This window comes from Mycena indigotica, assembly GCF_014461135.1.
Source record: "Mycena indigotica strain 171206Taipei chromosome Unknown Mind.scaff0005, whole genome shotgun sequence".
Classification (NCBI taxonomy): Eukaryota; Fungi; Basidiomycota; class Agaricomycetes; order Agaricales; family Mycenaceae; genus Mycena; species Mycena indigotica.
The window spans coordinates 5,346,881-5,363,154 of NW_023503004.1; the positions used below are offsets into that span (position 1 = coordinate 5,346,881).

Consider the following 16,274-nt stretch of genomic DNA (forward strand, 5'->3'; position numbering starts at 1 on the left):
GAGCGTCAGGCAAAGGAGCGAGAGGAGACGCAATTCCGAGAAGCTAATGCTGACTCAATGGTTTTCCGTGGGGCAGTTGCATCGAGGAACAAATCCGACCTCAAGTTACTTGCCCGTGCGCTCCAGCTATCGACTGACGGCACAAACAAAGATCTTGTTGTGCGAATTGCGGATTGTCTGGAGCAGGATCCTGCTCTCTGGCAAAACGAACGATTTATTGCACTTACTCTGGGTCCTGGTCGTGCTCGTCCACCAGCACCAGTGGCCAATACACTGGCTCCGCCAACCCCTCGAATTTCACGACCACCCCTCGCTGACATAACACCACCGAACTACTTACAGTCACCTCCCACTGACATTTCAGCCATTGCTGGTCCATCATCGCAACCCGAAATCCTTCCACATATGATCCCCGAGTCAGACTTTCTCCCTCGCTTCAATTCATCCTCACACCTTGCATATAATGACACAAATACACTTGCTACTGCATCTTCATTTACGGATTACTCTTATTATCCACCTGACACCTCATCTTTGTTGTATAATCACTCACTGTATAACTCTAGCATACCAGATTATTATAATTTTGAATCATAATTAGCCACCGGAATTTAACAGCGGATACATAAGACGAAACAGTGGAGACGACGACCTTGCAGCCTCTTCCCATTGCCGCACTGACTGCTTGTACTTGTCCCTCTCCTCCGTTAATTTCTCCTTCTCCCGTTGCATCTTGTCACGTTCGTCGTTCAGCTGGGACACCATATCACGTAGCGCATCTCGTTCGTTGACAACAGCGATAAGTCGAGACCGGAGTAGGTCAAGCTGTGTGGGGAGGTCGTGGTCATCTTCCGTATATTGTGTCTCGTCGATGGCCTCTTGACTGAACACTGGTGATTCGACTTCAAGCTTGAAGACTGCTTCTGCAGGAATAAGTGGTCTGGTTGATATGACTATCCACACACCTGGAGGGGGCTTTTGAGGTGATACCACAGGCGAGGATTCAGATTTAAAGCCCAGGAGATTGTCGACAAAGGTTTGGTCGCCTGTTTGAGAGTTTAATGCGCCGCCATATCTGTAGTATGGACTATTTCCGTTACTTCATGCCAAAAAGATAAGCAGACAACATACCTGAATGTTGCCTGACACCGCTTTGCGCTAGAACGTGGTGTTCTGGAGGGCGAGGAAGGAGGTGAGTAGCCCTTGCGGACTCGCTGGAGGTGGCGCGCGCGGCGCTGCTTTTCGAGGGTGATGGGAGAGAGCAGAGCCTCCCGTTCGCGGCGAATCTCGTCGTGTAACTGTGACGGCTCGTACTCAAGTTGGATGGGAGATGAGAAGGGAGTGGAGCCCCGAGCAGGATCGTCATCAGACATGACGGTCCGAGTCTGAGGCTTAAGCGATGCGCCGAATGGCTGCCGTCCCTCGCTTACCGGCGCCAGATGCCGCAGCGTGACCTACAGTGACACTAAACCTGAAAGGTCAGTATTTCAGCTTCCCGCCCATATTTGACCCAGATTTCTTCGCAGACCTCCTTGAATACATGCAACATATACATATGCTGGAGCCGGGCTGATTCTGTGCAGAATCTGGCCCGCGATAATCATGTTTCCACGTTGGACAGCTGGTGTGATGGAGCGGATACCAGAGCTCAACGAGTCCTTGCTCAAACTTAAATATTTTTTTTGCACAATACGATGCGCGAGAGTGGTCAGAAGAGAATCCGCCACTTCTGACTCTTATCCATTAAGAAATGCGAATTTTATCGCGGATTTTTCATTACAGGTGCCATTTTTCATTACAACGCCTATCATAGTATCTCTCCAGACGCGAACGGAAGCCCCTCAGCGTTGAAGTAATCAATGCGGCCCCCCCCCGTTTCCGTTTGCACACCCTTCAAGTCAAGCTGCGTGCCTGAAATCAGGTTGCATCGAGCGGTTGGAATATGGAGGGCATTGCTGAGGGAGAAGCTTGCATCGCCTTGGTGAGTCCCTTCGAGGAATATGGTTCCCTTTCCTAACGCGTTAGTCAGATCTGCTCCAAAGCCATGGACATTAACTGGGTTCCTGAATCGCTTGTAGCCTTGGAAGGACGCTACATTATTGAAGACGTGTCGGGAGGCTCCAGTGTCGTGGTAGACGTTTTCGGTGCGTGTCATTTCTTCAGTTGGGCCGACGTTGACTGCATTGACCCAGATATCCCCTTCGTCTTCTTCATCTTCCACCTCCATAGCTCCCATCATGAACGCAAAACCAGCTGTTATGGTCTCGTTCCCCACAATTTCGAAAACATCCTCCTCCTCATCATCGTCCACAAATTCCGCCATGCCTGCAAAACGGGCTCCTCCTCTGTGAAGATTTTGTCGAGCTTGGCGTCTGGAAGCGGCTATGCGTTCGGCGGGTGGAAGGTGCACAATCCTTGACCCTTTATATGTGTCAGGATACTGACCTTCCTTTCCGCCTTTATAAGCAAAACAGTCCGCTTGGGAATGCCCTATTGGCGTTGCGCATTCTACGTTTTCGCAAAACAAACGTTCGCGGTCACGGTGGGGAATATTATTCGGTGGTGCATTTGCGTATCGTCGATCGTAAGGAGCCGCACGATGCTCGTTTCGCTGGTGAGTTCGTTGCTGAAAGCGTCTCTGTTGATGATTTGTTTGGGCTAACGATGCACTAGCGACTGCTTCGCTGTCTGTATTCGCTGTCGTGGACGAGTTCGAGGCATCAGCTCCCAGTCCTTTGAATGCCTCCTCTTGCTGCAATCTGGCTACAACTTCTGCGGAACTCAGAGGTTTGCCGGACTTTTCTGCCAGGGTCATCTCTTGGAGCAACGAATCTCTGCAATATCGCCACTTCTCGGTCTGCGCCATGTTCGTCACCAAGCACTTTGTGAACTCGCTATCTGGCATCATGTCTGGGTCGGCTCTGCGGAGCTTCTGGTATTTCTGGAGCATGGTAACTCTCCACGCGACTGGATTCCCTGTCCCACACAAGAGCGACGTTATCTGCCCTTTCAGGGTAACAGCCGTCAGGGTATTAGTAGGTTCGTAAGCGTCTCTCAACGCGAACCAGGCCTGACGCGCTGAGTTGCAGTCGTTGACGACGTAGAGTTTCGCCATAGGAACAGCGTCAGTTATTGTCGACAATGCCTTTTTGTCTTGGACAAGCCAGGCCTCTGCAGCTTTCTTCGCAACATTAACTGCGACTTCATTCCCTTGCGTGGTGATTGTAGTCATGTTGCCAGCGTTGTCGACACCAGAGTATGTCTGGCTCTCGATGAGCGTTGGAATTACAGGAGGGGTGTATTCGTCGCCATCGATATACTTCCAGTATCCAGCCGCATCGAGTTTACGCATGGCTTTCGTTCGGAATTCGGCATAATTGTTGCTGCCATCTGCGGCTTCAACAATGGTGGTGAGTTTAAGGTTTCTCCACTCCTTTTCGTTGTCAGATGAAGACATTCTGAATAGACTTCGACGTATGTGTGCTGTTGGAGCTTCTGGATGCTATGCGATTGTGTGGGCGACTGGGGTAGAGAGATTGGCGAGTCGAGTAGGTTGCGATGCGAGTTGACTTTAGGAGTTTTGGTTATTGCTTGAATACTATCTTCTTCGCTGCACAGATTTCACGCGGGGCCCATAACCTGTGAACGAGCAAGATATATTGTCTGGTACGACGAGAGAGAGCTCAGGTAAGTAGATGTAGATAGTAGGTGAAATAGGGTCATACCTGGTACGACGAGAGAGAGCTCAGGAGCCTCTCCCGTCGTCCAGGTTCCAGTTCAGTATGATCGAGTGTGATGGAATGTATGATAAGATAAGTGATTAGATTTGGTCGACAGCGTCATCGTCCAACAGATAGTGTGGATAGGGTGATGACGGACGAGCAGAACGTCGACTGCTGTTTTTATTTGGTGTTGTTGGAGTCTTTTTGTAAGCACTGCAGAGCTCTGCAGAGAAAGCCCGTCACGGTACTTACTGTACCATCAAAATCAAAAATGGTCCTCCGCCTCCCATGAGAATCTTCTCCAGACTCTATCTTCACCTTCATGACGCCTGTACCCGTTCGCCACCGCTTCGTCCGGTATAGGGCAGCGCCTGGCGGCCCTGCAAAGATCGGATTGGTCGACGAAGAAGAGACACGTGTTGCTGAAATTTTGGGCTACACGAATCTCTTTGACCTTATCGAGAAGCATCCCAACCTCTGTGGCGACCACAAGTTCTCCACTTGGGACGTCACTGAGCTGCAAGCCGTGGAGGTGCTGGCGCCGTTGCCGGGGAGGGACATCCTGTGAGTCGTCTTCGCCACCTTGGTCATCGCGCTCATGCAAGACTAGATGCATTGGCAAAAACTACAAAGCTCATGCAGCCGAATTCCACAAGAGCGGTTTCGACAGCTCCGACAAGAACGAGCAGCCGGACTTTCCCGTCTTCTTCACCAAACGCGCGACGAGCATCGTCGCGACGAACACCCCGATTTACACCCACCCGGATGTCACGCAGAGCCCCGACTACGAGGGCGAGTTGGGAATAGTGTTAGGCAAGGCCGGATTGGGCGTACCAAGGGAGAAGGCTTGGGAGCATGTCTGGGGAGCCGTCATTGTGAATGATGTTACTGCGAGGGAGCGACAACGCGACCACAAGCAGTTTTTCATCGGGAAGAGTCTGGACACCTTTTGTCCAATGGTGTGTTTACTGTTTCTTGCTGTGTGCAAGCTGAACTCGACTCGCTAGGGCCCGTACCTCGTCCCCTCATCTTCGCTCTCATTTCCCGACCTCCACCTCACGACTAGAGTCAACGGCGAAGTGCGACAGTCGCAGAACACGTCGGAGCTCATCTTCGATGTCCCGACACTCATCGCGACCGCATCGCTGGGCATCTCGATCCAGCCGGGCGATGTCATTGCGACGGGCACGCCGGTCGGGGTTGGGATGGGCATGGCGCCCCCGGTTTGGCTCAAGGACGGAGATGTTGTGGAGATCAGTATACCACCGCTGGGCACACTGAGGAACCCTGTTACGAGTGCTCGGCCGAGTGTCTGCTCGCTCGCTGAGTGTTGATGACTGATGACTCTGGCCAGTGGGGGAAGTGGATGTGTTGGTAGCGATACAGACATTCAAGTACTGTGATACGGCGAAAATGTAGACGGTTCCCGCAACTGTGAAGCGGCCTAAATACTACTGGTAGACACGAGGGCCTTTGCGGGTACCGCAATTTGTCGCCATCTCGTCATTGGAGAGAAATATTATGTGCTATGTCGTAGTGCATCACTGTTTGCCCAATCTAAGGCCCTCGAGCGATGGCAAGACGCTTGTGGTTGCGTGCTCATTCTCAAGGCCCTTACAAAAAACCTTTCCTAAGATCATTGATTATATCGCAATTAGTTCGAGTCAACATACATAATGATACCATTTTGGGTGTACTTGAAGGATAAGTGTAGGGGTCTACCACCAGTACTGAATTTGGTGTGAACGCACGTTCGAAAGCCGTGGAATGTCTGACCGCTCGTCTGTTGAGGTAATTTCTTTGTACCTTGACTGTACAATTTGATCAGATCTATAGACAAGCACTTCAATAATTCTTGCTTTCCAATTCATAGCGATTCGAACAAGTCCCAATGTGTGTGGAATGTTGGCGGCGCCTTGGTGGTAAAGCTGGTGCGCTCGGCGATAGCTTTCATCGCACGCGAAACAATACAGAGGGAGGCCAAAGCAGCCGGAGATGAGTGCTGCGCAATGACATCGAACAGTTCTGGGAGGACGATAGCAGAGTTTGTCGCCTTGTACACTTTGCTGCTCATGGAAGACGGGAAGCAAAGAAGACCCTTTCTTGATTCAGCTCCCACACCCTGTCACACAAACCCTAGTCGAAAATTCAAGCAAGACCACAGTGCGTACAAAAAGCGAATCCGTAAAATAGAAAGAATGCGAGGACACGATAGCGACAGACAAAAATATAATACAGAGTAACTTAGCTTCTCTCCCTCATGCGATTGATGACCGCTACCTCCGTGTCCGTCTCGACCCATTCTCATCATCATCTCGCTCTCGTTCCTCCAGCCCCGGATCCCACCGCACACTTCTCGTTGTCATTAACAACGAGGAATCCGCGGCCCGCATCGTCCGCTCGATGCGCACCTCGACCTGGTGGTCCTCCTCCTCCTCCCACTGAGGCTCCTGCTGCGGCCGCCCTCTCGCTTGCGCATGCCGCTCCGAGCTTGCCCTGGTGTCATCACTCGGCCTCGTCTGGTCGTCGCTGGATTCGAAGTCCGGGACGGTGAGACTAAAGCCACCCGTCTTGACAGACGTGAATTGCGGGTTATAAGTGCCGTCGCGGGTGACGATATTGTTCATGGAGTCTTCGCGACGCGCAACGGACGCTTCTAGAAAACATAGAGCACATTCAGCGAAGATAAACGGTGATCGAGAAGAGCGCACCGTGGAGATGGATTATGAGTTTCTGCGACATTACCCAGCGGAGACAATAACCCAGCGAAGCCCTAGAGGCAAGATAGTCAATGTTTGAGGGAAAACACGTCACAACTCATCACATACACAGCAGTCTGTAACACACATTAGTATATGAAAAGTGTCGATACTAGTCAGACTACGCACCTGTAACTGGCCCGCATTTTCGGGTGTACCAGAGAACTTGATGTCGGTGGTACGATAGAATGCAAGGCTTGAAAGATTTGCGAGCGCAAGGACCAAAAAATATCCTAGTCCGTCGACAAGCATCCTAGGAGAGATGAGACTCGGCTAGTGAAACAAGCAATACAAGACTGACATTCGGGAAACCCTTGACATTCTGTTTGTGTTTAGTATCCAGCCAAAAAAAAGCAGAAATGGGACAGACACAGAGGAGCCTGTCGGTTTGAGCTTGAGGAGGTAGATGATGCTCGTCATCGTCACAACGAAATCGTAGATGAATGCCACGTTATAGTAGACCCAGCCACCGAGTTGGCCATGGGGACCGATAGAGGAACAGCTAGATCGAGATCAGCGAATAAACATCCGATGATATTTGCTTCACGCACTTGCCCTACAAACGGATAAGAAGCGAGACATTCGAGTAACAATTAACTCACCAGAGGCTCAGTGTACATCACTGTTCAGTGGTCAGTATCAAATAAAAAGAGCAGCGGCAACGGTGCTTACTCCGTCGGCCATATATTGTAGTAACCCCTTCGAACTGGGGAGAGCCGCGAGGTCAGCAGAAAGACACCAGGAAGAGATATGACGCACCGTGCAGCATACGACATAGGCACACGCGAGGAGATAGCCAACAGTGGGTGATTTGCGCGAGAGATTATAGGCTCTGCCCGCATGTCAGGATTATGGCAAGGCATTTGAATGAAGACACGAACCTGACCCCGAGAATGGCCTGGCACGCCATGGCCTGGACAACTGTTGGAGGTTTAGATGTGGAGATAATGTCAAAAGGAGGGTGAGCCGCACGTTTGAATATGCCTGGAAAGCGAAAGAAGCGCTCGCACATGTCGCGCGAGAAGTGGTGGCTGAAGAATCCGACGTTGCTCACGGTCAAGGCCAGAATGCTCGTGTACCTACGATTATTAGCCGGCGGCGGGAAGGTACTGTATGGACGTGCCGAATCAGTATGAAAAGGGCGAGCGTGAGTCTGTGGGGCTGTTGAGCAGGTGAAAAGAACGATGGAGAAGGGGCCCACGATAGGTGGTGTGAACGCAACGCGTCGAGGGATATTTGAAGCTCGAATGGTAGCGTCTGGAGATAGCTACGATGGCTCAGCTCATCAACGTCTGTGCCTATAAGAATGAAACGCATACTCGTAGGCTCCAACGGCAAGCGACGCCGTGCGTAAGTAGCCCGCGATGACGGTGACGGACTGCGGCGCGGGCATGGTCGTGGTCCGTCTAATCCAGGAGCATGGGCCAGCTGGGCGGGGTGAAGGGAGGGGGAAGAATGAGAAGCGCGAAAGATGGGGGCGTTCAGAGGTGACGGTCGTGAGAGGCCGGTGAATAGAATGGATAGATTGCGATGTCAAACGTCAGACAAGAGAAAAACTGCATGCAGATCAACGCTCGATTGGGCATAGTCTCTCCGCTTTCGACAGATTTTGGTCCACGATTGGTACCTGAACGCCGTTGGCGTGATGCACGAACTGGACGATGCATGCCCCGGACTGCGACGAGGGCGGAAGGTTGAGGTAGACCTCAAGAGTCAAGAACCATCGATATCAGTCGAAGTTGATCGCAGCGTAAATGAATTTCCCACCGGATCATTGGGTAGCTTTACTTATCAGCTCCACGGATAATCTGAATCCTGAAAAGTGCTCAGTAAGGATTGAATGAGAGAGAGAGAAACCCCGGGCCCGCCGTTGCAGCGTACCATATTGGCAACTTTGGTGGACAGAAGTGACCCAGTGGCGTCGAGATCATCATCACGAGTGATGATGTCAGGTGCCGTCGGCCTAATCACGATGAGCCAACGCTTGAAATTGGGTTTCCGATCTGATTTGAGGAATATATAGATGATAAGTACAAAAATCATTTGACTTTAGTTTATAATTTCTCAAGTTAGTCACCCTCCTGCCTACTGTACTATTTCATTCAATTCTGCGGGCCTGTGATATTTGCACATGACTGTTTATTTAATATTTAAAAGACTATCAACATGTGATATTGATGTGGAAAGTTGGCAGCTAACTTCACCCTGGGGTTTCTGCCAAACTTAGAGTACCTTCTCTTTGGATCCTCCCCTGCAAGGACCTTAATCTCAGGCTTCTGGGGTTGCCCCGACACCTTTTAGTAAATCAATACTACACCATTTCAGCATGTCACAGTCACACCCAATTTCCAGAAACACTGGGAATAATCTTTTCTTGATTTTTTAGATTTTTCTGCATGCCTTTTGGTTTCATCAAAAAGTGGTGATTGGGCCGACTTGAACAAAATAGTATAGGACATCCTGGTTTGGAGACAGGATTTTAGATAGAGGGTCTTGACGGATCGGTGATTGTGCGGGCAAAGGAGGCCGAGGCCGAGGGTCGGAGTGGGTCGGAGCGTCCAAGGGGCACAGGTCGGATGCACCTCGGATGTGTTTGGATGGTCCAAAGGAGGCCGAAGCGGGGGTTCCCCTGACAATCGGGCCCCAAGCGGGAGCAAGTGGGGTAGATTTGAACCGAAAGGGCCTGTTACTGTGGTCGCTTGTTGCTGTTGGTGTCGAAGTTCGAATCAGGTCATTTCGGGCATGATGAGACAGTGGTACCTCCTTGCACAGAAAGAAGCGGTACTATAGATGCTCTAGGTGATAAAGTAGAGGGTACACTATCGTGCCTTATATATGCAGGCCTGCAGCGGGGTGATCAGACACCCTTGGCCTCTCCTGCTTCTCCTCGCCCTCATTCCTGGCTGCAGAGGGGATGATCGTACATCCCTTGCAGGTCAAGTGCTACTCCTAACCTCCTAGCACTCCTCCCCAATTTTTTGGTGTTGAATTGGGCTTGGCAACGGCTTGACACATCGTTATTGGTCACATACTTCCCATATGTGCATTCCTCCTACTGGGGCGCCTGTTCCCCGTCGTCACGTGCTGTGTGCACGTGCTGTGTGTTACAGGCCTGCAATGACCTAATACCAGCACCAGAGTGGACAGGCTGGGTCTTATCTGTGACATAGCACTCCTTCCCAATCCCCTGGTGTCGAGTTGGGCTCAGCAACAGCTCAACGTGTCATCCTTGGTCATGTGCTTCCCATGGGTGTGTTCCTCCTACTGGGGCGCCTGTTCCCCGTCGTCACATGCTGTTGCGGCCCGCGATAGCCCAACACCAGCGCCCGGAGTGGACAGGCCAGGTCTTATCCATGGCACCTAGTCCTAGTATCAGATATCAGAAGCAGACCCATGAAAGTCCCTACTGAGCAATAATTGTGAAAATGATTGCAGTTGAAATTTGTCTTGCACACTTGACTCTGTTTGTCTAGATTTGAATCAGACATAGCAAAATGGCAATTTTTTGTCCAGGTTCCATTCGAAAAGTGCTAAAAGTTGTCAGGGGAACCCCTGCTTCGGCCTCCTTCCACACAAGAAATTCACAAATTTCTTTTCCCTTTTAAACAGGTATTGAATGTACATATTTAGATATATGTTTTCTCAAACAAGAAATATGATATATTAATTGTTTCATAAATGACTATTCTTTATCAAGCTTTCTGTAAGAACAAAAAGAAGGTCTTTGACAGGGATGGCAAAGTTATTGAAAAGCTAACCTTTCCATATGGCTTTAAATACCCCCTTTCTGTGTACTATAAAGCATATATTTTCACTCATTTCGGAAATATGTGGTCTATATTCCTCTTTATTTGTGGTATAAAACACAACATTTCTGCTATTTTCAGAAAGGTCTTCTTTATATGCACCTTTGTTAGCAGATAGAAAGAACATCTTTCAAGAAAAAGAGAAGGGTGTGCTTTTTGATCACATGAAAGGGGTAAGGAAACATCATCTTTCTGACTTTTTCAGAATGATGCTCTTTGTTCTTGTATGAAAGGGGAAACAAATGATATCCTTTCAGCAAAAAATAAAAAGATGTTATTTTCACTGACATCAAAAGATAAATATAAATATCTTCTTTGTGAAAAAATTAAAATATTTCCTTTCTGCTACAAAGAAGTAGGTATACAAATCTGTATTGAAAAGATGAACTTTCAATTGACATTTCAGTTTTTTCTGAAACAGGTCCTTTCCATACAAGGCACAATTCTTTGAAAAGCAACTATTTATTCTAATTCAGATATACAATTTTTTATCTCTATAGAAAGAAGTATTAAAATGTTTATATTAAATTCATCTTTTGGTGGGAAAAGAAAGGTTTAAATTTTTCCTGTGTTCGGACTGTCTGAGCGCATCCGAGGTGCATCCGACCAGCGCCCCCTTGGACACCCCAACCTACCCCGACCCTCGTCCTCGGCCTCCTTCGCCCGCACAATCACCGATCCGTCAAGACCCTCCCAACGATCACCTTGGGACAGAACCTGCAACGCCCGCTCAGGCCCTCTACGCTCTACGTCGGCAGTTACGGACGACCAGTATATAGTTGGCGCCCTAGCAGGCGGACCCTTAGAGTTTCTTCTCTTTGGATCCTCCCCTGCTAGGTCAGTCCCTCCGTGTATTTCCGTAGCTTTTATTCACGCTTTGGATCCTCCCCTGCTAGGCTTTCGTCAGAGTCTCCAGGGTTGCCCTTGCAAAAGTACGAAAAGCAACTGGAAAAGCTGCTTCTGCTGAAATTTTATCCCAGAGACAATGTTTTCACAAGGTTATAATTGCCCCTTTTTTGCATAAGAGCAAGGGGGAGGGAAGAAAAAATTAGGGAACATATACACTAAAAATTTTGGGGATCTACAACCAGACCGACCGACCGTGACATGCGTGACAATTGCCTATTTTGGCAGGTGTTTCACAGGATCATGTGATTGACTCATGTGGAAATAGTGCCCATGAACTGTTGTATTATGTCTAGCCACTCATTATGGCTGCTATAAATAGCTATGGGATTGGACTTGTGTCCACAGTTCAGAACCCAGATATGTGAATTGGAGATGCACCAGGTCACAAATGTCACACATGTCACACATGTCACACATGTGACAATACACACCAAATATAGAAGTTCATTGATGAGATGCAGAGAACTCTATATACAGCCTCATATTACACTAAGAACCTATGAAAACACCTCCTTGCATTTATCGATTAATGCCTGAAAAAAAATTAACTACAAAAAAAAAATTAAGGCCCACTGGGGGGGACCAACCGACCAGCCTCATGTGCATTGATACCATCACACTTCCCGTTTTCAAAACATTTCAAAAGCTGGTTCAGCACATCTTGGAGCTTGGCAGTGGGCCGCATCAACCATTGTTGCACTCCAGAATGCTTCAAACACCAGTGGGTTCTGCCAGACCTATAGGGCACAGTGCCCTGGCCTACCATCTCTATATCAATATGGCCACAGCCCAAATCAATTATCACATTATATTTCTATCTATTTCCTTAGTTTATGGCATATAATTAATACCTAAAAGTGAGATTTTTTCTACACAATAACAAGTCAGGCAGGATGTGTCCGAGTCACAAGGATAAAAATTGCCCTTTACAGAATGTGTGACTCTGCGGAAAAAAATCGCACCTGTCACAGGCCCATTGTCAGATAATTGATAGCAGGTGAACATATTGAAGACTTGTTATGACCTGCTGTGTGTGTTTTGAGGGTTCCAGGTATACATCTACATACAGATACATAATTTTTTAGAAAAAGGTTTCCAAACATTGAATTTTTTTTTTTTGTGCCACTTTTGATTGCATCAATGGACACATAATGCTGATTGTGGCAGATATTACCCTATGTGGCAGGAAGGGGGGAGGGCAGGCCCAGAGGGATGGAAAAACTTTCTGACCTTATATCTATGATTCAAATTTTGAACTCCTCTTGTATTTTTGCACCTGATTTTGTGTCAACTTTGACATTTTTACATCTGTTGTCTAGGTTGATTTGCCTGCTCCAACCTGGCACTTTTGTCTGGACTCGGATCTACCCTGCCCACGCCCCAATTGTCTTGTTCAGATTTCAGATCAAAGATGTCCACTTTGAATTTAAGATCCTACTTTAGTGGGCTATCAGAAATGGGATCTAATGTGCTGACATCTTATCTCAGAGTGATACTCCCAATATCTCTTGTCTACAGATACTTGCAAATGGCGATCTCAATACTTCATTCCCTGAAATCACTGCATACTTATTTTAACCTGACACAATGCAAGCAAATTTGATGGCAAGTAGTTATATGTAGTATGGACCCAATAGAAACAAAAACGGTACCCAATGTATCATCACGGTGTACTACTGGATGGTCCGACACATTTGGAGCACGAGCGGGCCGGTTGCATTCGACAGTGTAACCGCGTCCTTGGTTTGATGCAGGAAACATATGACGCACAACCGGAAAGACACCAGGATAAACCACGGGAACTCCAGAACGCGCGTAATCGCCAGTACGTCGGTGGTTGCTCGGCATGCGAGTGGGGCTGCGGATGTTCACGCGGACAACTGGGAAGAGCCCACGTTTATCGTGTCCGAGCAGGCGTTTGGTGGAGGATCCTGAGACGCCGGCCCAGAATGAGGGACGAGCGCTGGGAAACAAGACACAGGAAACTGGTGAGCTCGTGAAACAACGACGGTATTCCAGGCTGGAACAGGGCGTCGTCAGCGTCTTCTGTCCAAGAACGTTGCGCAATGAGCAACGGGCAACGATCAGTCCAGACGGGCGCGGCGTTGTCACTGCGGGCATCAGAAGCCGATTGCCGAAGAGGGTCCGCTGACAGCAAGCATGTGGGTCAAGAAGGACAGGGTTGGGCGGGATGATGGGTCAAAGAGGGGGACGGAGACAAGGTGCAAGGGGTAGCAGCGTCCGCCAGCGACGGAAAGGAACGAGGAGGACGGACGTGTACCTCGCCCAGGGCGGAGGGAGAATCGCCGGTTCTGGACGGACTTGGGACGGACTGAAGAGAAGACCTGAAACCGGATCAACAGATGTCACATCACATGTATCCATCGACTACCAAGGCGACACGTATATAATGCAGGCAAGACGACCGTGTGTCGCCTTAGCCCCCGTCGCTCGTCTCCCTCCCCACTTCGCGCTCACTGCCCCTTGCTCGTCCACCAGCAAGCCAGCCAGCACAACCTAGCCGAAGATGCCGTTCATCCTACCCTCTGACCTCGCGCCCGCCTCTCAACTCGAAGCGGTCTCCTCGTCTGAATGGCACTGGGAGTGGCCCCAATGGCAACAGCCGACTTGGCTCTCCACGGTCCCCCTCCACATCCCGCTCGCCCTCCTCTTTTTCCTTGTATTCGCCACTCTCGCACTTCGCGCCCTTTTCGTCCGTGCTAAGGCTGGCTTCACCGCCATCGCCGCTGACGAGAAGCGCGTGCTTGCCGTCGAACTCGATGAGCAGACACATCCGAAATGGGTGCTCTCGTTTGGCTTCTTCCGCCACAGCCAAACAAGCGAGAAGGCTACAGAACAGCAACAAGAGGAGACAATCGAGGTCGTCGCCCTGCCCGTCGTCCATCGTCCCCGGCCACAGAAAGCCGCGATAGACGTGCGCCGTCCTGAACGGGTGCTCAAGCTCGCTGTAGATGCCCCTTGTGCGTTTTCTCTCTCTTCGCATTTTCCCCCTCTCACTGAACGGTCTTCATAGTGCCAGCGATCTACGTTTCCGAGGTACCTGCAAGTATGGCTAAGCTTATTATGAGCCGTCATGTTAGTCGTCTTTCCTCTTTTTTCTACATATGATCACTTTGCCTCACTGTGGTAGCTGACGTGGCACCACGTACTTCATCACATTTGCCCTCCTTCCTTCACTTCCTTTATCATCCTTCTTGATCATTAAGCTGACGATGCTTCAGACTTTCCGCAAGGCCTCTCCGCCCTCTCCGCGTCGCACACGCTCCCTATCGCCGCCCAAGACTGCGGCCCGTCCGTCCACTGCACCGTCTCCGCCCTCTGCCCCTACGGCAGTCTAATTGGTGGCAGTGGTGACGACCTCACGACCCTCCTTTACGAGCTTATGAAGCAGAAGAAGACGCGCTGCTTCCCCGTTGGCGACAGCCCATGTGCCTGTCGTCGGTTACGACGTCGACATGACCCGTGTTCGTCGCTGCCTCCGGTGGCGATGGCGAGTCGGGCGGTCGGTTGTTGTACCATACTATACCATACCATACCACCGCGTCCCGGTGTTGTAGAAAGAAGTAGTGATGGTATAAAATGCATCCGCTTTTGTCCAAACTGTCGAGCACCTTTCTTAGAGTAACTTAGAGCTACTCCGGCAGCGGTTGATACGATACAATACGATACGATACAATACATTTGATGCATCACGACAGCGTGACCCGAGTGACAGACGCGATCACGCCTGCCCGTAAACGCGTTTCTCAATGCCCCCGCCCCCTAGAGCCCATGCAGAGCGAGCCCGATGGGTTGTATGCCTTGTCATGGCCATGCTGCAGTATGTGGTCCTTGGGGTTGCGCTCTATGCTGAGCCCCAATATTTGAAAACTGATATGCACACTTCTGCTCTCACTGGTCGGGCATGGCTCAATGAGCTACTGAATGGCCATCCTGGGCGCATATATATTGCTCTGGGAATGCGCCGTCATGTCTTCTTGGCCTTGGTTCTCCAACTGCGGGTAATGGGACACATGGAAAGCCATAATTCAAGAATCATGCTTGACGAGTCCCTGGCTATCTTTCTTTATACATGTGTCACTGGCCTAGCTATTGACCATGTTGCTGAGCGCTTTCAGCACTCTCACACAACCATTTCAGAGTGGGTATTATGATTTGACTATATAGTTTATTAATAACTTTTGATTGCTTTCCAGACACTTTCGAAAGATTCTTGACATCTTATCTGGCAAAGAGTTCTACACAACCTATGTCCACCTTCCGGGTGTTGATGACCCGACACCCGCCGCAATTCGGGATAATCCTAAATGGTGGCCATTTTTTCAAGATGTACTTGGAGCTATTGACGGAACACATATTTCCTGCACTCCATCAGCAGAAGATGTTCACAATGCGCCGTAACCGTAAAGGAGGTGTCTCTCAGAACTGTCTTGCTGCTGTCTCCTTTGATATGCGGTTTCTCTTTTTCACTGGTGGCTGGGATGGGTGTGCTGCGGATGCTGCCATGTACAGTAAAGCACGCCTCCAAGACTTTCCTATTCCTGCAGGCAAACGTTATCTTGCAGATGCGGGCTTTGGAATCTGCGATGCACTTTTAGTTCCTTATCGTCAAGTACGTTATCATCTTGCAGAATGGGCTCGTGCAGATCTACGGTGAGCAATCATTCTTTGTATTTGGTTCTGCTCATATCATACAGTCCGAAAAATCCCAAAGAGCTGTATAATCTCCGCCACGCTACTGCTCGCAATGTTGTAGAGCGGATTTTTGGGGTTATCAAGCACCGATGGACAATTCTTCAGCATGCTCCCCACTACAATATGGAGATACAAGCCCGAATCCCACCTGCACTTTGTGCGGTGCATAATTTTATCATGGAACATGATAAAAGTGACCTTGACCGTTGGATAATTGATGAGCAAGTGGGTGATCCTTTTCCTGGGCGTATCCGACCAAATCCTGTTGACTTTGGACGTCTTTCAACATCCGAGAGAGTTGGTGCACCAGAAAAGAACCGTGCAGAGGCTTTCCGCAATACTTTGGCTGAGGCAATGTGGAC

General features: G+C 49.5%; 4 protein-coding genes across 4 annotated transcripts; 2 read left to right on the forward strand and 2 right to left on the reverse strand.

Moving 5' to 3' along the window:
* Positions 1-597: 597 nt before the first annotated feature.
* Positions 598-1,385, reverse strand: MIND_00651000 (uncharacterized protein; the record flags this gene model as incomplete). Its single annotated transcript, XM_037363240.1, has 3 exons — positions 1,132-1,385; positions 966-1,087; positions 598-923 (listed from the first exon to the last, which is right to left on the reverse strand). The coding sequence occupies exons 1-3, from the start codon at positions 1,371-1,373 to the stop codon at positions 598-600; spliced, it is 690 nt and encodes a 229-aa protein (XP_037221161.1). The 5' UTR covers positions 1,374-1,385.
* A 2,659-nt stretch (positions 1,386-4,044) lies between these two features.
* On the forward strand, positions 4,045-5,056 carry MIND_00651100 (FAA-hydrolase domain-containing protein; the record flags this gene model as incomplete). Its single annotated transcript, XM_037363241.1, has 3 exons — positions 4,045-4,286; positions 4,333-4,681; positions 4,730-5,056. The coding sequence occupies 3 exons, from the start codon at positions 4,045-4,047 to the stop codon at positions 5,054-5,056; spliced, it is 918 nt and encodes a 305-aa protein (XP_037221162.1).
* Positions 5,057-5,998: 942 nt separating this feature from the next.
* On the reverse strand, positions 5,999-7,493 carry MIND_00651200 (uncharacterized protein; the record flags this gene model as incomplete). The annotated part of the gene is made up of 12 exons (XM_037363242.1): positions 5,999-6,378; positions 6,434-6,495; positions 6,551-6,558; positions 6,611-6,734; positions 6,783-6,803; positions 6,852-6,983; positions 7,033-7,037; positions 7,084-7,103; positions 7,154-7,187; positions 7,241-7,313; positions 7,363-7,402; positions 7,454-7,493. 12 exons carry the CDS (start codon positions 7,491-7,493, stop codon positions 5,999-6,001), a joined length of 939 nt encoding a protein of 312 aa, XP_037221163.1.
* Positions 7,494-13,723: 6,230 nt separating this feature from the next.
* MIND_00651300 (uncharacterized protein) lies at positions 13,724-14,555 on the forward strand (the record flags this gene model as incomplete). Its single annotated transcript, XM_037363243.1, has 3 exons — positions 13,724-14,177; positions 14,231-14,292; positions 14,439-14,555. 3 exons carry the CDS (start codon positions 13,724-13,726, stop codon positions 14,553-14,555), a joined length of 633 nt encoding a protein of 210 aa, XP_037221164.1.
* Between the last annotated feature and the right edge of the window lie 1,719 nt (positions 14,556-16,274).